Source organism: Wyeomyia smithii, chromosome 1, assembly GCF_029784165.1.
Source record: "Wyeomyia smithii strain HCP4-BCI-WySm-NY-G18 chromosome 1, ASM2978416v1, whole genome shotgun sequence".
Lineage (NCBI taxonomy): Eukaryota > Metazoa > Arthropoda > Insecta > Diptera > Culicidae > Wyeomyia > Wyeomyia smithii.
The window spans coordinates 74,731,091-74,755,343 of NC_073694.1; the positions used below are offsets into that span (position 1 = coordinate 74,731,091).

General features: G+C 38.3%; 1 protein-coding gene and 1 long non-coding RNA gene across 4 annotated transcripts; one reads left to right on the forward strand and one right to left on the reverse strand.

Annotated features, from left to right (window-relative positions):
• Positions 1–452: 452 nt before the first annotated feature.
• Positions 453–1,772, reverse strand: LOC129729643 (uncharacterized). 3 transcript variants are annotated; one of them, XR_008728716.1, is made up of 3 exons: positions 1,327–1,772; positions 721–856; positions 453–658 (listed from the first exon to the last, which is right to left on the reverse strand). It is a non-coding gene; the product is annotated as an uncharacterized LOC129729643 (long non-coding RNA). The 3 variants fall into 3 exon arrangements; XR_008728715.1 differs by lacking the exon at positions 1,327–1,772 and adding an exon at positions 1,003–1,306 and having other exon boundaries at positions 721–947; XR_008728713.1 differs by lacking the exon at positions 1,327–1,772 and having other exon boundaries at positions 721–1,320.
• An 18,981-nt stretch (positions 1,773–20,753) lies between these two features.
• Positions 20,754–23,807, forward strand: LOC129717141 (uncharacterized). The gene is made up of 2 exons (XM_055666986.1): positions 20,754–21,939; positions 22,941–23,807. The coding sequence occupies exons 1-2, from the start codon at positions 21,475–21,477 to the stop codon at positions 23,100–23,102; spliced, it is 627 nt and encodes a 208-aa protein (XP_055522961.1). The 5' UTR covers positions 20,754–21,474; the 3' UTR covers positions 23,103–23,807.
• The last annotated feature ends 446 nt before the right edge of the window (positions 23,808–24,253 follow it).

Sequence of the window (24,253 nt, forward strand, 5' to 3'; positions counted from 1 at the left end):
TAACCCTTTTCGGACAAACATTTAATTATGATTGTGACCATCACTCGCTGATTTTTGATGACCTATCTAACGCGGCAAGATAATCTTAGGCTCTCATGTGTATCATTTTATCACTCGTACTCATTCGTTGTTCCCGGGCCAGTTAATGCAACTGCTGCTGAGCTTTTTCGTTGCCCTTTAATACAGAACCTTCTGTACCATCGGATCCTATAAATCATCAAAATCAGAGCGCATGAGTTGTTGAGATAAAGCGACCAGACGTTCCGCATTTTGCGAGACAGTGCCGCGGCTCAACAAACTGTCTTACTTATAAAAACGTCCCGCGAAATTTCTGCCTCATTGTTTTCGGTTGCGTAAGCATTCACAGTTCTTGCTTCGAATCTCTATAGAAACTGAAACATACCTGATTTGGGAATTCAAGCTTGTTAAGCCACGATATAGAATTAACAGCATTTTGTATTCTTAAATGAACGATTTATTATGGATGACCGGTATAATATCTAATTACATCCTATCTCTCCTGTTGGCAATACATATTATAAAGCTGTTAGCGAAATTGTGCCGCTGCAATTATTAGGTACCGCTGCTGCTGTTGAAACTTGCAACGGATTCGACAACGGAAGTTGCACTCACCAGAGATGTCCCATAACTTGGATATCTGGAATTACAACATCTTCACTTGACCAACTTGAGAGTTTTAGATAATCGTTAAATACTTACAATGTTTTCGAATGTCTTATCCTTGCGGCTGCATTTTGTCGCGGGTCGAATCCATCTCGATGTTCTCCTAGCCTTCTTCAAGGTGTTTGATTTTTTTTTGTCCTGAAGATACAGTTGAGATTATTCACATATGAACCTAGGACAGGACGTGATAAGAGAAACCAAAAATCACCCAAAGTTCTGTCAAAGCGAAAGCCCTCTCTGATTGGTCGATTTTACTTAGCGCACTGTTAAATTTTATTATTGTGATTTCAGAGGAAAATTAGAATTTTGCGCTCTAACCTGAGATGCCAGACTTTTTTTTGGCAAGTCTGTATAATCCATAAAAATGTCTGTATAAGTCTGTATACCGCTGCGAAAAAAAGTTACCGATACATTGATACCTAATTATTTGTCGACCTGTCAGATTGTTTTGTTTTACTGCTCGTTTTGATTGTTCTTTTTCGAGTCTATCATAGTTGGTCGATTAATCGATAACTAATTTATCTTTTAAATCTAAGTAACACATAGAAGTAAGAGTCTTTCCCGTGATAAAAATCGTCGTTCGTCGTAATGTAGCTAAACTGATACATGATGGCAGAAGTCTCGCGGTTATAAAAATAGTACCTTCAAGGTTTGGGACATTTTAAGCAATTCTTCAACGTTGGATATTGCTCCGAATAGAACAAACGGTCTTTACACCAATATAACCTGCATGGCAATCGATCGAGACAATCAGCTGTTTGTTACTGGGGGCGAAACAGGTAGATCAGTGCCCACGGGGCCGATAAAAACCCCGATAGCCTGACTCGATTCCCGTTGTCATGATTTCACTCTCAAAAACGCAAGATTAATATGTTCAGCAAAGTGTTCAGTTCCTAGTTCACTTTTTCCAGCAACGGCTTCAGTGACTTTTGGTTTTGTGTTCGTTTTTTTGTGTATACTGGTAAAACCATTATGTAGAATATCAGATATCTGTGTAATATCTGTATTATACTAAATGTCTGTATAAAATCTGTAGGCTTATGCGTGTCTGTATCGCAACACAGAAAGACTGTATAATACAGATTTGTCTGTATATCTGGCATCTCTGGCTCTAACTGACAACCGAAAATGACAATCTCAGACAGCACCGATAAAAATGCGACTCATGAACTTGTTTGTCAAAGCGTATACACTCTTAATTTACTTCAATTGAAATTGAATAGCATTGAAGCCCCCTTGATTACTTGCTTTCGACTATGCAGCAGAGCCGCATTGATATGGTTTGCAATCAGAATGTTCTACGAAAAAACTAGTTGTAATCCATTATTTGATGTTGCTTAAACAGTATGCAATATAACATAGTTTTCATTGACTGGTGAATGACCGCCGGTTAAAACCTCAACAAAAAAATGTGTCGATGATATATATGGGAAAAAGACCTCTGAATTTCGTTCAGAGATTTAGAGGTACGGCTCAAGAGTTTCGTCTTCTCGAAAAAAGTCACTATTCTAAATTCCAGCATAATCGGACTTCGGGAAGTCGTGCGGGTAAAATTATACCTTTTTACCAATAAAAAAATGTTCGATAAAAATAAATTGTGATGCCAAATTTCTTAAAGATGCAATAAACGTTAAAATCTAGTGTTTTTTTTGTAAGATTTGGACCACTGCCATTATTTTGATCTTTTGTGGTAAAAAAAAAATTATATATTTTTCAGCTGGGAACTCTAGCTTTAATTTATTTTTCCATTGAGGACATTTTTCGAAAAACCGAAGCTTCTGAGCCCTACCGCTAAACGAAATTCGAAGGCCTAGATTCCGCATAACTTCTGTTGGTTCCAGCTTGAGAATTCCTATGCTTCAGAAAGCCTTTTTTTTTTGAAAATTTGTTTCCTGAGATAACATAAATGTCTTCCAGTACCGCAAAAGTCTACAGCGCATCGTTTCTATGTCTGTCTCCTGCATCTTCAAAATTGAGCTTTATAGACATAGTTGTCCCACAACTTTTATTTTATATATCATGGCATTGTTGTGATAAATACATCAAATCACCAAAAGCATGCGAACTTTAACAAACCCGTACCCGATGTTGTCGTATCATATTCACTAACCGATCTAAATATAGGCGAAATGGTGCCCATCGCTGATAGCAATAAATCGTACATGCCTTTGATGATGAATATGATATTCTTTGCTCGATCAAGACAAACGAAAACCTAAGAAACAAATAAAAAGACTCTAATTAACTAATGAGGTGTAGAGAATAAAACTTATTCGGTTATTTTTGTATTTCAATTACGAACATTTCACTATCCCCAGTTGAACGTGTATCGAGTGCTATTCCTTACAGCACTTTTTTACCAGTGTTTGAGATGTCTGTCAGTTGCGGGTGTTGCTTCTTCTTTTTCTTAAAAATACCCTGCATTCTTACCATACCCTTGTGAAAGGACAATATTAGTCGGTAAGGTTGGTCGTGCTGCGAAAACTATTTTTTTTGTTCACACTGTTTTTGCTTATCAAGTGAATGAACAGCTTTTGGTTCAACAATTTTTTGAAACTTTATCATACACTATACTGTGTAATGTCTATAAAAATCAACATTCGAATTGTTATTCATGTTTTTGAAACTACGTATGATAAACATTAGCAGATTCATTTCATGAAAAGCAAGAGGAACCCATAATGAATTGAAATTATGGCTGGTTCAAATAAATTTAACATATATCTTTAAATCAATTGAACTAGCATTATCAAATGAGTTAATTAAAATTAAAATCCAGGACTTGGAAAATCCTTGATATTTATATTTTGCTAATTAAACATTGTTGGCAACACTGGCAAGTGTCGTGCCGAAAAATCATAATGTTTCATGAGGGCAATTTTGAACGAAGAGAAGAATAACTCACTGAAACAAGTCGACATATATTCTCTATTAAATTTGTCCAATGAATTTAACGTACCAAAAGATCGCTCAATTTTAGATGATTCCATTGGAAATCCTTTGTAAATTAAATGTGATACAATAATTTTTACGAATCGCACAATGAAATAATTATTATCGGATTTCCATATCCATTTTATTTGATATTCGTTTACGACTAACATGTGACGCGAAAATTTAAATTTACCGGCAATATTGCGGAATACATTTCATCAAGTAGATATATAAAACTGCCATGTTTCCAAATCAACATATAAATCTTATTGATAAATCCAATGAAAAACACACGTCGCCGTGACTTTGGACTTCTTGTCAGTATACTAGTGAAGTTTTGTTCTGACGTTTGGATTTGGTATCGAATAATCCAGATTGTTATTCAAAATGGCTACACCACGAAAAGACTGCGTCGTATTGGGCGATTGGAAGGATATTTGCTTATCTCCAATGGGTAAGTTATTTTTCAATACTTCATTTGAGTTTAAACTTACATAGATATCCACAACTATAGATCACACCGAAGAAATTGTCACTTATCAAATCGTAGGGCAAACAACGAACAGACCATTGGAACTGGGATCAAGTGGTCAACGTTGAACCGGTAATTTCTTTTCAGAACCGGTAATTTTTTTTCAGGAAGTCGGTAGTGAAGTCTCTCAATAGTTGTGACCGTCACTGACCGACGTAACTCATTTTTGCCTCCTTAATTTATAGGATTGCCGTTTAACAGTCGACAACCAAGTACAAATTTGTTAAAATAATTATTTTTATAATAAATTCTTGTATCTTTCATAAACAAACACTTTGATTTGTTTTCATGTACATATCATATGAAAGAAACAGTCCTTTTAGTGAAGTTATTTCAAAGGATAATAACTAGGAATGCATGAGATTTTCCTATGAAATTGTTATTGTATGTCAAGATATAAATTATGGCATTTCCAATGAGTCTAATGGATTAAATGTTCTTTAGTTTTCAAAGGGTTTTCTAATCTATTTTAAAAGCTTGGTAGTAATGTGAGTCTATCAGACGATCCTATGAAGAATGCATCGATCACATCGTTTTGATTGGAAGTTCTAATAGTGCAAATTTATAACACTCCCATATAATATGAACAGGTGAGATTATTTCAGTGTAGAAGCCACTAAGGCAATCCACGGGTGACGTTTTTTTGCTTGTACGTTTGTTATTGTTGCTGTTTTTCAAGCTGCAAAATCAAAACACGACCAAAACCGGAATCTTTTAACGTCGGCAATAATATCAAAAGTATCATTGTTGTATTTAGGATTGGCACTCGCGATACTAGAGCTACCGATCGGATAACATTTGTTTTTCACGCTTCTGGATCCGGATTGCATCCAAGTTGAGACCGATCGAACGGATCGAACATACATAAAGCTGTCATAAGTTGAAAACAGACTGAAATCAGCTGATCGCAACTGTCTTGTGGATTGCTTTCTTGTCACGTCCTGTCCTAGATATGAACCAGTTGCCAGAAAATTGATATCAATAAAGTTATATAAGATACATGCAGGTGCGGAAAAAAAGCTCGTCAACATAAGACAGTAAATCGAAAACAATGTCATGGTTGAAAAAACAACGTGAATCGAATAACACGGTTTGTGTTTCGAGTCTGAGATCACGCCTAATTAAGTTTAGTTTATTATTGTCTTCATAAACACTATAATGGCATACTTGTAGCATTAGCGTTCTTCTCCCGCTATCTCATCACCTTTATGTGTCTCATTGAATGAAATCCACCTCTAATCTAAGAGGAAAAAGGGTAAAACGCAAAAAAGTGTATTCGGCAGGATGGGGTAAAATGTGCATTTTTCGTTTTTTTTTCAATAGTTACAAGCCCCAAAGAAAAAAAATTTAAATGAGGGTCGGTTTTTAAAATTTAAAGACATCGTTTAAGCGAATAAAAATTTTTGACGGGAAACCTCTATTACGAGTTACAATAATTACAAATACTAGTCGGATTCGATTATCGGATTAGTTTTGAAAAATAATTTACTCCGGATTTCGAGTTTTTTGGATTATCGAGCCGCTTTGTAGTTTAATGTGCACCTATCAAAATTAGTTATTTTTCTGAAAGGATTGTTGTACTTTTATCACAGATAAGCAGACGTACCACGAGATTTATCTCCGTGGATCAAAATTGTTACCGCGGCTGAATATAGAAGTTCGAAAGTGACTGAGAGACTCCCAGCGATGAGTGACTAGACGTCTATACGTCAGCATCACTGAGATATTTGTTTACCGCAAAGTTGAGCGAACGTATGAACTTGCACTATTACAAATTAAATCAATTCAAGTGAAGGAGATTCTGTGAGATATATATTGGTAATTATTATCCGCGGCCTGAAAATCTGTAAGTTAAATGTTTGAAAAAAGTGAGAATAGTGAAGAAAATATAAAATTATTAATACTTACCTGTAGGGAACCTGAAAATAAATTGATATACTGGTAACCAAATTGCCCCCAAGGAAACCGCGTGTAATCTACTGTAAGTTAATTTAGAGCGGCAAATTTACACTGAAAAACGACTAATTTGGACAATTTAAAAACAGGCAAGATACTGCGGAGATAGTTAAGATAGTGAAGAATATAGCCCAAAGCGATTCGTAAGCGAGGGAGGAAAATTGAAAGTAAAATTGTGAATCAAATCATTATAACCTAACCTAATTGATGAAACATATTATAGTTTTAGCTGTCACAAAAAACGTGCTGCTGTAAAATTCATTTGCTCGTTTGGTTGACCGAACAAACTAAAATTTCAAATTGATTCGGACCATACCACGGCACGATGAGCGATAACGAGCTAGACTTCACGACGACGGCATGCGGAAAGTGCAAGGCAGCTTCAATACAACAGGAAGGGATGGTTGCTTGCGACTGCTGCGACCAGTGGTTTCACTACTCTTGCGTTGCTGTAACCGATGCCGTTACGGAGGTGCCAAAGAAAAGCCGTATTAAGAAAAATGCGTCTAATGCTCCAAACCCGGAAGAGTCGGATGCATCTGTTAGATCGTCTGTCGGCAGGGCAACTCTTTCTATGGAAGACCGGATGAAAGCCATGGAGGAGGAACAGCAATGGTTGGAAAAAGAATGGGAAACAGAAAAAATGATCCGACAGAAAGAGATGAAATTCCGGAACGCTCTCAAGATGAAAAGTGGCTAGAAGAGCAAGCGATGCGAAAAATGGAATCACAATGGGAGGCGGAAATGCGTAATTTGGAGCTGAAGGAAAAAGCTCGCGAGCTGGAGCATCAGCTTAAGGTGAAGCAAGATCATCTACGAAGTATCCAAGAATTGGAAAGTAACTTTGAGGGACGGATGTCTGTCATTGACCACCAGCTGGGAAAAATTAAAACGGGAAGTACAGCGAAGACAAATTCAGTAGCTAGTCCGTTTGAGGCACCATCCGGCCAAATTATGAGCAAAAGCACCCCACTGCGTAATCCTGATGTGACCAATCCGGTGAAAGATAGGCCGAGGCAGCAATCAGACATTGTGGAGACAGATAGCGATAGTGCTACGGACTATGAAGACGAGAAAAGTGTGATCGAAACGGACAGCGAAATAGATAAAATATCGGATGATGAACGAATGACGAATACGTCTGGTTCCCACAAAGAGCACAGCCAACTAGCCAAGCCCCCACCGCGTTCCGGACCGACAAAGGCTCAACTTGCAGCGAGACACGGTATTAGCAAACAGCTTCCAGCATTTTCTGGTAAGCCTGAAGATTGGCCATTGTTTTATGCCGCCTACACGTCGTCGACGGAAGCCCGTGGCTTTAGCGACATTGACAATTTGTCGCGCCTGCAGCAATGCCTAAAGGGCAACGCACTCGATCTAGTTCGTGGGCAACTACTACTGCCGAAATCAGTTCCGCGAGTAATTCATAAACTTCGTCAACACCTTTGTCGACCAGAGCAACTGCTGCAGAGTCACCTTGATCGCATTCACAAGTTGGACTCTTTGAAGCCAAATAACCTGTGTGCTTTTATACCATTCAGTAATGCCGTAGAGCAGCTTTGCGAGCATCTTGAAGCGGCTGAAATGAAACAGCATCTAGTAAATCCGCTGTTGATAAAAGATATGGTGAAAAAACTTCCTGATACAGAGAAGCGACAATGGGTCGAGTTCAAAAGAGGAAGGAGGAAAGTAACATTGCGCAAGTTAACGAATTTTCTTTCGCGAATTGCGGAAGATGCGTGCGAGGCTGATGTTGATGTTGAGTTCGCTCCATCGGCCCATAATGCACTAATGCATCCCGTAAATGGCCCTTCGAATCGGATAGTTGGCATGAGCGCACACATTCGGACTAACAGTCCGGTGATGTTTCGGATCATTCCAGTAGATCTACACTGCGGTGTTAACAAACTAACCGTATTGGCCTTCCTAGACGAAGGTGCGTCAGTTACATTGGTTGAAAGCAATTTAGCGGACCGACTAGGTGTTGTCGGTGTGGGGGAAAAGCTAACTATTGATGGACAACAGATGTCTCGCGAGTCAAGGAAAAATCCAGAAAGGTAAACGTGTGGGCATCGGCCGTTGGATCCAAAGAAAAAATACTTTTACGAACGGTGCGTACAGTGGGACGTCTTATGTTGCCTCGTCAGAAACTGAATGTGAAGGATCTGGCCGAACATTATTCACATATGCGGGGATTACCAATTTCATCGTACGATGGTCACCCGGAAATCCTTATTGGATTGAAAAATGTTCATTCATTCACCCCGCTGGAAGTAAAGATGGGTTCAATGATAGAACCAATCGCCGTACGGTGTAAACTGGGTTGGACGGCATACGGTCCGAAACAAGCAGACCCAGCTGGTGGGTATGTCTGCTTTCACCAAGAGATCATTAACGAGGATATCCACGATCTCCTTAAACAACATTACGCGCTAGAAGAGTCTGTGGTTGCAAAACCGGCAGAATCAACCAATGATGCCAAAGCTAGGGAAATAATGGAGAGAACCACTAAACGCACGGAGAACGTTTTGAAACTGGCCTGCTTTGGAAATCTGACAACGTACAGTTTCCCGATAGTCGCCCGATGGCGCTGCGTAGGTTGTTACAACTTGAACGAAAGTTAGCGAAAAATCCCGAGCTGTACCAAAACGTGAGAACGCAGATCGTTGACTACCAGCAGAAGGGCTATGCGCATGTTGCCACAAAAGAAGAGCTGACTGAAACGGAAAATATTAAAGCTTGGTATCTCCCGATCAATGTCGTGATAAATCCAAAAAACCGGGTAAGGTTCGCCTGGTATGGGATGCCGCGGCTACGGTGCAAGGGGTTTCACTTAACTCGCAGCTGTTGAAAGGGTCTGATTTGCTAGTGCCTCTGGTAAATGTGATTATCGGTTTCCGAGAAAAGAGGATTGCCATAGGGGGTGATCTTAAAGAGATGTTTCATCAGCTAAAGATCATTCGAAACGACAGACAGGCTCAGCGATTTTTGTTCAGATCCAGACCCGAAGAAGAACCAACAGTCTATGTAATGGACGTTGCGACGTTTGGATCGACGTGTTCACCAAGTTCAGCCCAATACGTTAAGAATCTTAACGCAGCAGAATACGCTAGCCTATATCCGGAAGCCGTTGCTGCCGTCATCAATCGTCACTATGTCGACGACTATTTTGACGGCGAAACAGGTTACCCTTATACATAAAGGTGCTGGGTTCGAGATCAGAAACTGGGTATCTAATTCTCCGGAGGTGCTACAGAGTTTGGGCGAGAAGAAACAATCTGCTACTGTTCACTTTAACCGGGATAAGGAAACTGCTAGAGAGCGTGTCTTGGGAATAATATGGGACCCGATTCTTGATGAATTTTCTTTCTCCACTTCGCAACGTGATGAAGTCGATCAGTATCTTCACAGGGGCAAGCACCCAACGAAAAGAATAGCCATGAGCTGCGTTATGGGGTTCTTCGACCCGTTGGGCTTACTGTCTCTCTTCACGATACACGGTAAAATAATTCTTCAACTTCTTTTGCGCAAAGACTGCGATTGGGATGCAGAAATCGATTCTGAGAGTTTAAGTCTGTGGAAGAGGTGGATTAGTCTGTTGCCAGATGTCCGAGAAATCCGGATTCCACGGTGTTATATAGGAAATGCTTTGTCTGCCGATGTCGAATCGCTCGAAATTCACATATTTACTGATGCTAGTGAACACGCGTATGGTTGTGTGGCGTTTCTGAGGGCGGTGATCAACGGAATGGTTCAATGTTGCTTGGTTATGTCCCGCGCAAAGCAATTTACAAATGCTCACCTGCGCTAGACGAAGATGGTATTTTGAGAGTAGATGGTAGGTTGGTACATGCTGAAAAAATATCCTTTGAACAGAGATTCCCAGTCATTCTGTGCCGTTTCCATGATGTTACAAAGAAAATTATTCAACACTATCACGAACAGTTCGGTCATGCTGGCGGAGAAACAGTATTTAATGAATTACTAAGAAAATTTGAAATCCCAAATTTACGAACAGCTATTCAACATGTTGTAGGAGAATGTGTATGGTGCCGCGTGCATCGCTGCGTTCCGTGTGCACCAAAAATGGCCCCATTGCCTGCTCAGCGTGTAACGCCCAGTAAACGACCATTCAGCGCAGTAGGTTTGGACTATTTGGGCCCTGTTGAGGTAACTATAGGGCGGAGAAAGGAAAAACGCTGGATTGCAGTCTTCACTTGCCTAGCCGTGCGTGCCGTGCACCTAGAAGTCGTGCACTCACTATCTACGCAATCGTGTCTTATGGCTATACAAAGATTTTGCAGCAGATATGGCAAACCGGAGGAAATATTCTCTGACAACGCGACTTGTTTTCGCGGTGCGTGGAACGAAATAGTAAAGACAAAGAGGCAAATCAACAGAGAGTGCGCAGAACAAGTCATCAGTTCCTCTGCATGGCACTTTAATCCCCCAGGCACACCACATATGGGTGGTATTTGGGAACGAATGGTGAGATCGGTAAAGGAGGCAATGCGAGCGTTAGACGATGGTAAGAAACTTACAGACGAGATCCTTAGCACAACAATTGCAGATGCAGCAGACATGATAAACACTCGTCCCTTGACTTATAAATCACAGGAATTAGCAGGTGAAGAAACAATTACCCCAAACCACTTCCTCCGTGGTACAGTGTCCGGTTTGGATCTCCAAGTGAATCCAGTTAGTTCATCCGAGAATCTACAAGATGTCTACAAGCGCTCTCAATACTTGTGTGATCGGATGTGGGAAAGGTGGGTCACCGAGTACTTGCCGACAATTAATCGTGGTAGTAAATGGTTCAACGAACAGCGACAGGTGATTTAGTTTTCATGGTAGATGGTAAGAACCGCAAGAGCTGGAGACGTGGCAAGGTAACACAATTGTTTCCAGGGGCCGACGGAGTTGTCAGACAAGTCAATGTTCTGTCTGCTGATGAAAAGTTACATCTCCGCGGGGTTGTAAATCTAGCTGTACTAGAGATTCGAGATGGTAAATCCGGAACTTCTGAAGAAGGTGCCGGATGTTACGGGCGGGAGTATGTTACCGCGGCTGAATATAGAAGTTCGAAAGCGAATGAGAGACTCCCAGCGATGAGTGACTAGACGTCTATACGTCAGCATCACTGAGATATTTGTTTACCGCAAAGTTGAGCGGACGTATGAACTTGCACTATTACAAATTAAATCAATTCAAGTGAAGGAGATTCTGTGAGATATATATTGGTAATTATTATCCGCGGCCTGAAAATCTGTAAGTTAAATGTTTAAAAAAAAGTGAGAATAGTGAAGAAAATATAAAATTATTAATACTTACCTGTAGGGAACCTGAAAATAAATTGATATACTGGTAACCAAATTGCCCCCAAGGAAACCGCGTGAAATCTACTGTAAGTTAATTTAGAGCGGCAAATTGACACTGAAAAACGACTAATTTGGACAATTCAAAAACAGGCAAGATACTGCGGAGATAGTTAAGATAGTGAAGAATATAGCCCAAAGCGATTCGTAAGCGAGGGATGAAAATTGAAAGTAAAATTGTGAATCAAATCATTATAACCTAACCTAATCAATGAAACATATTATAGTTTTAGCTGTCACAAAAAAAGATGCTGCTGTAAAATTTATTTGATCGTTTGGTTGACCGAACAAAAATCACAGTCAATTCTAACGTGTTTTAGTTATGCGGAATATTCCCGCCGCCGCGGTGGTGGCGCTGATGTGCTTTTTCCCTTTGAACTCAGTAGACAGTTGTCGCAGGCCGTGCTGCCAAAACCAACAGAAAGGCTAAAAGTTTATCTTTTGCGGAATATGTCCAATAGGTGTCACACAAGTTATTTGAAGTCATAATTTTTTTAAAATTTCGTATAGAGTGGGACGTCTGTTTGGCTGTGCTTCTATCGCATGCTCGTATTATTTTAATTTAAAAACAATAACAATTACAATAACAAAACATTTAAAAAGTTGCATGAACAAGCTTTGAAACTCAGTAATATATCCTCACAAAGTTTCGGAATTTCATTACGCTTTCTAGTGCGTATGAAAAGTCATGCGAAATGAATTAACCGTGGTTGCCATAATTGTTTGAAATTAAATATTAGTAAAGGGTTGCCATATTTACTACTTTTCTCTTTGCGTATCTATTTATAACACCGTCTGTAGTCTGGGCAAAGGCAAATAACATAAACAAACAAAGCTGCAAAGTTTATCGAGATTTAGCAATTTTTACTATCGGTTGCTTTAAGAAACCCCTCGAGAAATCATTCACTTCAACCAAGCCCTATGTCACAACCCAAAGGAACGTTTTTATTGCCTAATTTTCGCTTCCAATACAGGCAAATGGTCCTGGTCCTCGAGGCAAATAACTTCCAATACAGGCGAATGGTCCTGGCCCAGCAAAAAACCTGAAATAAGAAAAAAATCTATCTGTGATTCAAAAAATTGCTCTACATACATTTAAAGAGAGTCTGCCCAAATATAAGGAGATTCTGGCAGAAAACTGCAAAAACCATGAAAAAACTTCGACTATCAGCGAAGCGCAGATTTTTAGAGTCACATTGAGTCTCCTGTTGTTCCGTATCCGCTCCTCTCACCAGCTGGATTACAGGCTTACCAGTTCTACGGATTCTTCTGTAGATCTACGGATTTGTTCACTTCTACGGATGAACATATATATAGGAAATCCATAGAAAAAAGGGGGAAATCCGTAGAATCTATGTACGTTTTTTCACGAAATAGTTCTGGCATCTCTGGCTGGATATCTTTCCACAATGAGTATAGACCATTTTACGAGACGTTTCTGAACTTAATTCATGAATGAAATTTTGACAGAAAGCTGGAAAGCTCGAAACCGCTCACAATACGCACGTAAAAGCAACATCAATATCAGCGGGATCCGTGACACCTGTCAGTTCGTAAAATGGTCTATAAAAGCGAGGTGAGGAGGAACTAACACTTGCACGCGCCCCTCTTCTCGCCCCACTCTGCCCAGTGTTGAGGCCAAATAGTGACGTATCTATTTGGGTTTACCATAGACCTTTTTACGTACGAATGTATTAGTGCACCTAGTTGAGGAAAGTATTTACAAATCGCCTTTTTGTTTGCTATGCTATGTTTTTGGCAGCTGGACAAATATTCAGTTGAATACTTATTATAAGTTCTAAACTCGTTTCTGATGAATTTTTCATTCGTGATCATGAATCGGGGGAAGCTGCTGAACATTATCGACCAAAAATGGTAAAAAGTGATAAAAAGTCGGAGCAACGAGATGCGATGATTTACAGTTTGGAGGAAACAAAAGCAACTTTACATGAGTTTACACGTTCATTAGTGTGCGTAGGTGAAAAGTCACTTATCTCTATTGAGCATAGACTAAAGAAACATAGATATCTCGACTACTTTGTGATAAGGTCGTATGCCTACACGTAAACAAAACGAGTGAGAGTTATATCCCTTGTACTTTACAAGCACAAATCATCTCTCACTCGTTTTGTTTACGTTTGGACACACGACCTTATCACAAAGTACTCCAGATATCCAAGTTGGGCTTTGCTGCATATAATCTCAAGGCAACACTATGAACCTGCCATCTGTAGGCCGTTGGGGTACTCCCTATAAAGATAGATGACTTTTCACCTACGCACACTAGTAAACGTGTAAACCCGTTTAAAGTCGCTTTTGTTTCCTCCAAAATGTAAATCATCGCATCTCGCTGCTTCGACTTTTATCACTTTTTACCATTTTTGGTCGATTATGTTCAGCAGCTTCTTCGGATTTCTGATCACGAATGAAAAAAATTATTCAGAAACAAGTTTAAAACACATAATGAGTGTTCAACTGAATATTTTTCCAGCTGCTGAAAACATAGCATTGCAAACAAAACAGCTATTTGTAAATATTTCCTCAACTAGTTGCACTATCACATTCGTACGTAAAAAGGTCTATATCATTTCAGTGGTGAGCTTAACCAGATTCGCAAACCCAGAAAAATGTCATGTTACTTCCAATCAAATTTGTACGGTTGTTTTCAATCAACTATCCTATAGAGATAAGTGACTTTCACCTACGCACACTAGTAAACGTGTACACCCGTGTAAAGTTGCTTTTGTTTCCTCCAAACTGTAAATCATCGCATCTTCTTGTTTCGACTTTTATCACTTTTTACCATTTTTGGTCGATTATGTTCAGCAGCTTCTTCCGATTTCTGATCACGAATGAAAACGTTTATCCAAAAACAAGTTTGATACACATAATGAGTGTTCAACTGAATATTTGTCCTGCTGCTAAAAACATAGCATTGCAAACAAAACAGCTATTTGTAAATATTTTCCTCAACTAATGGCACTAACACATTCGTACATAAAAAGGTCTATATGGTCTAGATGATTTGAAATTTCAATTCATCACAACAATACTAAAAGGCAAATCTCGTGTAATTTTACAAATTAGCGTGAGTCACAAAATGTAAACATCTCAAAGATACTCTCATTAAATTGGCGAAGGTGACGAAGAGAAAAAAAATGCTTCACATTCACTTAAATTATTTCAACATTGTTTATGTTGTGCTTGACGTATGTGAATTTTGACGAAATATGGTATGCTATGCTTTGCTACTCGTTGTAAGTGAGTTTTGAGGATATTAAGAGACGTATAAAACAATGATTTTCAGTCTGACACAAAATCTTGATCAATACTTTACTTTTGCTAAAAAAATAATTTCAAACAGCGCAAGAATATTCAACGCAGTAATGTAAAAACTTAGTTAAAAATAGTTTTAGCAGTATTCACCAAAATAAATATTGTTTCGTTTTTAAATAAAACCTCAAAGGATGAGTGAAAATTTCCAAATTTGATTTTCTCAGTTCTTTGCAAATGTTGATAAATCGATTTGAAAATTTAAGCAATGAATAGTGAAATTGATAATGTAGAAGATCACAAACAATAACCTGCAACGGAAGCTACAAATCGAATAGGAGAACATTCTACAGCATTCTTTGACGGCTGAGGCAGAATTATTAACCCAAGCAGTGCCGACAAGGGATTAAAGCTGTATCGCTAAGTGCTGCCATCTGATGACTTCAATGCGCCTAAAACTGTGATTATTAGCAAAATCGATTTATCGTGTTCAATCCGCCAGATGAAAACGAAAACAAGATGGCAATACCGTATAAGGATATTGAAAATTAGATGACAAGATTATTAGATTATTAGATACAATGATATTGAAAATAAGGCTTCTCCTTTCACCACCTTGTCATCACCAAATTAACAGTATACAAATTAGTTCGGTTTTCGTTCACGCGCAGCGAAACTCGTGTCTGCTGCATACTGCGAGAGTAAAGGCATGGAGCACAATGGATTATGTTTGCTTTGCGTTGACATGAATTTGACAGAAAATGTATGGACTGACTGTCAAATTGCCTCAAACCCAGCCGCAACATATCAATTATGTTTAGACCTTAAGGTATTGTGCACTAGTCATTGGTTATGCTTGAAAACATATTGTTGAAACGACTTTAAACGACTAGTCATACTATTATCAAAATAATTCAATTATATCATGGTCATCTCATACATTGAGAATTTCATCACTTGCTTTTATTCCTGTTGTAATAAATTATTAGATAGTTATTATTGTGGCGCCAGCACTAAATTAAAGTTCGGAAGTCGGACTTTCGACTTCCGAACTTTCTTCCGACTTTACAAACCTTACAAACACATAGAGTAACTGCGTGTTCACACAACATGAACTGCGGGTAGTAATGGGCAAGATCGATCCGATTTTTGCAAAATCGATCTTTTCTAGTCGATTCATCGATTTTTTGAATCGATTTTCCTGCGCGCGATTTTCTGCTGAATCGATCCTTTGGATGGCAAGATCGTTTTTTTCCGCCTGAAAAATAAATGTGTGCAAAACGGATTGAAAACAATAGTGATTGCATTTATTGTTGCTAACGTAATCTGCGGCCGAATTCCGAGAACACTTTTCTTTGAAGAGAAGAAAATTTCTTTATTGATAGTATACGAAATTTTTCTCTCTCCGAAGAAGTGTGTGCTCGGAATTCGGACACTGATCTGAAAAATGTATCAATTTTTTACCGGGATGTCCATAGTTGAAGAATGGGCTAAAATTTAATAGACATGAAACCGAGAAAAACGCATTTCAAATGTTTTTGTTGGCTCAAACAATTGTCTACGTCCATGACAACTTTTTTCATGAGTATGTCACCACCCCCATATCCAGCATATCCAGCTTTTCACGAACGGTAATGGCGTATAGTGCACGCAGCCCATTTTGACGTTTTCTGTAGGTCAAGGAAGCTGGATAACCTTGTCGTCGAGTTGAAAAAGAACAATCCGCAACCAAATTAAGTCCCTCCAGTATTTTTAACGCAGTAACCATTTTTTGCCTTTGTAAACGCGACATCAATAGACAAACCCGTATGAAATTTGGCTAATACGCTTGCGTTGTGAAATATATCAAGGATTAGGGGTGGGTGAAACGGCTCTTTTGCAAGAGCGGCTCTAAACCGACTCATGGTTCACAATGATTCACGAGCGTTGACAGTTCGTGTTGTCTCAGTAAACTTCGAGTTCGCGCGAACCAAACAGTTCTGGTGCGCCCAAAGAACCGTGGTTCTTTTTCGTGAGCCGTTCGTTCTTTCGCTCTTTCCTAAGAACCGGTTCATATGAACGGCTCGTGAGCCGTTCGCCCATACCTAGCGAGGATGAAAAGAACGACGAGACAAGACCTCGAACTGAATATAAATTACCAGACCACAAGACCGTCTCGAAAGTTTGACATATATTGTATACAATCATTACTATCTGATTGGTGTACATTGGGTGGCAATGGAAATTGACTTTGACAGTTTTATTTAGAAGTAGTGTTCAAAATATCGCCTTCACGAACAGTTAGCAAAATTTCGATTTTTTGGATAACACCCGACCTCGACGTTTTATTCATTTCTAATAACCAGTTCACATGATGTAATATTGCCCATCTTGATTTCAAATCCCATACTCCAAATTTTCCGTGAAAACTAGATGTATGTATGTATCAAGATCACGATATCACGGGATATCTGCTATAGTGTGAACAAGGCATAAGACATTTGGCACAAAAAAAAACTATTACAAACTATGCTTTTCTTCATAAGTCGAGAAAGTGAAATTTAGACCAAATACTCCTGAATTCCGATTTAGCTGAAATTTTGCATTGCATTGGATATTGAATTTACCATTTTGGATATTAGCCAACATTATTTCATATTTGCTACCTCTGCAAGTAAACTTTTTGAAAATTGGCTTCCGTAGGGACGTTGTTTACTATCTTTGTGGGTGTTTACTATCAAGCACCAATTTTTTGATTTAGGTAGAAAAGGCATATGCGCTTATTTTTCAACTTTGAGTAGCGGGGTATTCGTTAACTCAAATATTGCAAAAGTTGAATTGAATGGTCGTGTATATGCCGTGCTGTATTCTGTTCTGCATGGTGTCGCACTCGCCATTTTTGTTTATTTGAGTTTGTTCTGCGGATGTTCCGATTTTTTTTTATGAATTGGGTTGATCAGCTATATCAGTTTTTTATATCATCTGAATGATCTGAATTTTCCAAGTAAAACGTGATTTAAAAAAAATTCTATCATTGTCCTTCGCTTTTTAAATCACGATTTAAAACTTCCTGAAATCTGCTCGAAACCGCTACAATGACAGTTCGCCCATCTACCAACTGTCATTGTAACGATTTAGAGCGAATTTTTATTTTTCATTTAAAAACCGAACGCGACACCGCGCTAATTCAAAACAATTTTCGCGAATTTCCGAATTAACGTGGGTTTGGAACCAGAAACGTTTAAGTGTTTATCTAGTAAAAGACTTAGTCCAAAAAATACCCTCCGCCCACCGAAAGGTTCGGAATGACCGTCAAAGAGGACAATTTTAAATACTGGTTCTAGAGCGTCTCGGGTTTTATCTAAAGCCCTTCTTGCTGGACTACTTTTCGCGGATTTAAAAAAAAACTTGTTTTTACGCGGATTTTTAAATTAGCGAGGTTTTTTTTTACGCGGATTTTTGAATGAGTTCTTTTTTTTACGCGGATTTTCGAATTACCGCGGTTTTTATGCGTTTTTTTACGAGGTACGTATCCCCCGCGTAAAAAAAACTGACTGTATACAGGTTTGGATTGCTCTTAGTGCATCCGAAACAATAGACCATTTCACGAATTGACAGGTGTCACGGATCCTGCTGATGTTCTTGATGCCGTTTACCCGCGCATTATGTCAGCAGTTCCAAACTTTCTGTCAAAATTTCGTTCATGAATCAAGTTCCCAAACGTCTCGTGAAATGGTCTATGGGATGAGCGACAACGAAAACTTTTAGTAGAAAAAAAACGCTAAGAGTACACACGGTTAAAGAAGATGGCAATAAACTAAAAAAGCCGTATCGTTAGTAGATGTTGCGTACGAAAACTCGATGAACATGATTAATAAACCAGAAAACGCAAACAAAACAAAATCTCCATAAATATAACCAAAAATAGTCGTAAAAAGATTATACCCAAGTAACAATTTTTGTTGCCTAAACATTTACTCGATCACTTTTATTAGGCTACAGTTGAACAATAACCGAAATGGAAAATAAAAAACTACTGTTAAATGGTTGTTCAGTTGAATTTGGAGAAATTATCCGACACACAGTTGTTTAGGAACGGCGAAGAGGGTTTTGAGCAACAACAGCAGAATATTGTATTCAACAATATAAAAATATTCTGATGTTGTTGTTTAAAACCCTCTTCGCCGTTTCTGGACAACTGTGTGCCGGAAAATTTCAACTATTGAACAGAAATTTTCTATTTTCCATTTCGGTTGTTGTTCGACTGTTGTCTGATCAAAGTTATTCAATAATTATAAAATGCTGTTCCAATTTTCATAGAGTTCCTCAGTTTCCGAGAATAAAAAAAAATCTTTCGGGGCATCACTGACGTTGACGTTGCTATATCTTTTAGTGGTTTAAAAAAATGTTTATACTGCAATAAATCAACTATACGACGCATCCAGAAGAATGTTTTATTAAACCGGTGATCTAGCGTTCGCGTCTATAAGAGCTAATGAATTGCTCTTTGAAAGACTTCAAACGCTTGTATGCAGCATTTGAACAACATGTGCAGAATAGTTGCGGAGTTGCCGTTTGAAACGTTCAAATAGCTTTTATCGAGATGTGATAAGTGGAGACCTTTAAAGCGCTTCAACGCAGCACATATTTATTAGTGCTGCTGGTATTCACTTGCAAACGTTTGAACAACTTCTGTTAAGCTAGAGTTTCACTGTTGAATAAGTACATGAACAAAGATTGCTGCAATGTTTGTTCAACAAATAGTTCAACGTGTTGTTTATTCAGCATCGATTGCTTCAACACTGCTTTTGGCCACATTTGCTCTCATAACAGCTTCCAAATTGTTTCTTGCGTACCGAACAAAAATCGATTTTTTGTAAAATCGATTTTTCAGGCTCGATTTTGTTATGAATCGATTTTATTGATTTTGATTAATCGATGCAGGAGAATCGATTTTTGTTCAAAGATCGCCCATTGCTAACTGCGGGAATGACTCAATGTATTTGTTTTTGGTTGGTTGCAGTGTTGTGAGAACAACAAAAATAAGCATCGGAAGTGAGCCTGACTGCCAGTTTATCAGCGACTTTTTGATCATTTTTAATTAAATGCACAATATCTAGATCATATAGACCCTTTTACGTACGTATGTGTTAGTGCAACTAGTTGAGGAAAATATTTACAAATAGCTGTTTTGTTTGCAATGCTGTGTTTTTAGCAGCTAGACAAATATTCAGTAGAACACCCATTACATGTTTTAAACTTGTTCCTGAATAATTTTTTTCATTCGTGATCAGAAATCGGAAGAAGCTGCTGAACATTATCGACCTAAAATGGTAAAAAGTGATAAAAGTCGAAGCAACGAGATGCGATGATTTTCAGTTTGGAAGAACAAAAGCAACTTTACGCGTTTACTAGTGTGCGTAGGTGAAAAGTCACTTATCTCTATATATTAGTCTGTTAAAAACACCGCATAAATCTGACACAGCCTAAAAGATAGCAATTACCTTGATATTTTTCTGTGTGTGCGCATGAAATAGACCTTTTTACGTACGAATGTGTTAGTGCCATTAGTTGAGGAAAATATTTACAAATAGCTGTTTTGTTTGCAATGCTATGTTTTTAGCAGCAGGACAAATATTCAGTTGAACACTCATTATGTTTTTTAAACTTGTTTTTGGATAAACGTTTTCATTCGTGATCAGAAATCGGAAGAAGCTGCTGAACATAATCGACCAAAAATGGTAAAAAGTGATAAAAGTCGAAGCAAGAAGATGCGATGATTTACAGTTTAGAGGAAACAAAAGCAACTTTACACGGGTGTACACGTTTACTAGTGTGCGTAGGTGAGAAGTCACTTATCTCTATGTGGTTCACCCAATCGTCATCATACTCGGAGGGGCGCCACATATTTGTTGGTTGAGTTGGATATCTACACACTAAATTTTTATTGCTGGAAACCAGCAAAATTTTGCTGATATTCTACATGCTGAAAAATCAGCTATGATATCTTTCTCGCTGAAACGATCAGCAAATCGAAACGTCAAATTTTTGACACCATTTTGCTGAAAATCAGTTGTTTGAATAAATTGCTGCCTGTTCAGCATTTGAGCATTTGACATGATTTTGCTGATGTATCTCAGCAAAAGTTAGAAAACACACAGAACGTTCTTTTGTTTTTTGTTATTTTATTAAAACAAATGTTTTACATTGCGAATATTTATTTTAAAGTTATCTGATTTTGAATCTGAATTATCAGTATGAACTTTCAAATGTCTTTGTAGCCCATCGACACAACCTTCCACTAATTGGTAACAGAAATTGCATTACAGTATATTGCCGATATTCCCAAATTCCTAGAAAAGACTGAAAATTAACTTATCAAACATTTTTTTTATATCCCAATTATTCTATTTTAGCGCATGCAATGCTTTTTTAAATTTCACATCCATGCTACATACGCTTATAAGCTCATTTTTATTTTTCTATAGTTTTGTTAACTTTTTACGCACAAAATGGCGATTGTTCTGACAGTTTGACGGATGGAGTTGCCAGAAATTCAGCAATTACCAGCAATTTGCTGATTTCCGGTAAACAGGATTCTGAATGCTGATAATCAGCAAGAATATTTTTTACTGATTTTTTTCAGTATTTTATTTTGCTGAAAATTCTTTTCAGATTTTGGTGTGTGCAGATAAGTTCGAGTTTAAAAGTTCGCTTGTTGATTTCTCGGTTGATTGTAAAATGTCGTTGTCGAAAGAATCGTATGCATCCGTGGCCGTTGTTTTATCGGCGGCATCAATTGCTCTCGAGGAGGAAGAAGGCCCAATCAAAAGAATACGGGCACGTCGCAGTGTCTGGTTGAGCGAGTGGATAACAAAACGTGCAACAGATGGATTCTACGTGAAGCTACTGTCGGAACTACTGACAGAGTCTCCACGATTATACAAAAACTTTATCCGGATGTCCAAAAAAGATTTCGATTACGTTTTAAAGTTGGTTGGACCTCTCATCAGCAAGCAGGGCACTTATATGCGCAATTCTATTCCCGCAGGCGAGAGGTTGGCCTTAACACTACGGTTTTTGGCCACAGGAGATAGCTTCATGTCGCTTAGGTACCTTTTCAGAATTCCGGAGACTACCATCTCACGTATTATTCCTAAAGTACTGGATGCAATATGGAAAGTATTGAAGCCTTTGTATATGAAGGTAAGTTCGTCTATTTTGTTAAAATACAGAGAGGTTTTTTTACGCGGTTGGTTGTACCGCATTTAAAAGATTAAATAAGCTATACTCATATCAAACTAATTTGATACCGCGTACAAATAATCTTCCGGATCGAGTAAAAATAATCCGCGTTATTGTAAAAATATCCTGTTAAAAATAACGAGTAAAACCAACCCGCGTTAAAAGCGACTCCAGCGTATTTTTTAACCAAAGTACGTGACGGTTTCGTCAGCTATTTTCTCCGTATTTATTAAAAGATAAGGGTTTTCGAAACTTCTGATTTCTTCTTGAAACCTCTGAAATTTTTCAGAACTCGCAGGACACTTTTGGAGGCTGCTGGGTTTTATTATCCGAGGTTTAAGTTTTTTGTTTATCAAAATTTTATTTTATTTTCAAGTTTATATACACAAACGTTCCTCGAATGTGCAGTATCTGAAGTGACTTATCTCCGCTGTTGGTTTTTCAAGGCCACAGTATACATAGCCTAGATACATAGTGCGAAATGTTGCGATAATTTGTATGGCATGTTTAAATTCCTTAACCCTTAAACGCGCAGCGTTATTTCAGAAAAAAATGGGAATAATGTTTCAAAATGAATGTATTTTAATTTTTTGTACAAATATAATAGATTGGAGCAGTTATCTATGCTTTGATTTCTTTATTAAAACCTTGATGGCTGTTTATACGAATTTTATTTCTTAGGAAAACTGATTTGAAACGTTATTCGCAATGTAGTTTTAAAACAACAATGCGCATTTAAGGGTTAATTTCGTTAGAACGGCTAACACCATTTTATCCATTGATCGGGCATTGGATTAGAGTTTGTCACTGAAAATTTCCTCTTACAATTCCACTAACTGTCGTTTATCTGGAAGGAGCTCAAGTTTTGGAAATATTTGGTGGATAGGCTTGAGTGGGCGTAGAACGTGTAGTTGTAACTTAACTAGGTTTGATTGAAATCTATTTAATTTTTTATTTCGCAGGTACCGTCCACTGAAAGAGAATGGAAAGCCATTTCAACTAGTTTGATGATAACTGGAATTTTCCTAATATTCTTGGGGCTGTCGACGGTAAGCTTGTTGTCATGGTGGCACCCCCGAACTCAGGAAGCATATTTTATAACTACAAGGGCACACACAGCATAGTACTTCTCGCAATAGCTGATGCTGAGTATAAATTGGTTTACACAGATGTCGGACGTAATGGAAGAATTTCCGATGGTGGAGTTTTCAAACGTTGTAGTTTTGCACAGGCGCTGAGTGTAAACAAACTTGGAATTCCCATTCCGGAGTCACTAAAGAACAGAATTACTCCAGTTCCGTACTTCCTGATAGGTGACGACGCGTTTGCAATGAATGCGAATTTGCTGAAACCATATCCTGGAACACAGCTAACTGGTCTGCATCGCATCTTTAACTACCGGTTGTCTCGTGCTCGCCGAATAATTGAGAACGTTTTTGGAATAATGGCAGCTCGATTTCGAGTGCTTCGAAAACCTGTTCATTTGAATGCAGAGAAAAACCAGAAGTGTAGTTTTGGCATGCTGCGCGCTGCATAATTGTCTTATTCAACATAAAAGTACAGTTTATGCACCACCAGGTTCATTCGATCGGTCTAACGATGACGGAGTTATTATACCAGGAGAATGGCGAAAAGATTCTGTAGAATCGGAAGGATTCTTTTCCATAAGGGACAGCGGCCAGTACGTCAGTAACACTGCTAAGGAAATACGAGATGAACTAGCGCAGTATTTTATGAACGAGGGTGATGTAGATTGGCTATATTCGAAAATTTGAAGTAGTCTTCTAGTCTTATCTTTTCCATACATATTTCAAACTGCGTGTATCTTTGGAAATACATAACTATTAATTTCAAACTAAGTGTATTTTTGAAAATAACGAGAGTGCTTATAAACGAGTTGAAACTAAACTTATTTTTTCTGTAAATATATACCTTCAAATAATATAAAATAATTCAAATAATATAAAATCAGTCTTTGTTCACGATGCCTGAGTCAACTGGTAAGTACAACGACGGAGCCTCCTTCTGTTATAGTGTATACTTTGAAAAATTCAGTGATCAGATTGTCTCCTGCAATCATAATGGCACTTAGTACACTGAAAATTGGGCAAATGCACCGCGTTACTTACTTTACTTTTATGGTGACAGATCGTTGAGATCCTGTACCGAATCCAGAATACGTCTCCACAAAACTCGGTCTTGGGCTTCTCCTCTCCAGTCTCCCCTTACACCCGCTGTCATATGGTAAGTCCAATTCTCGCCAACTGTTCAATTT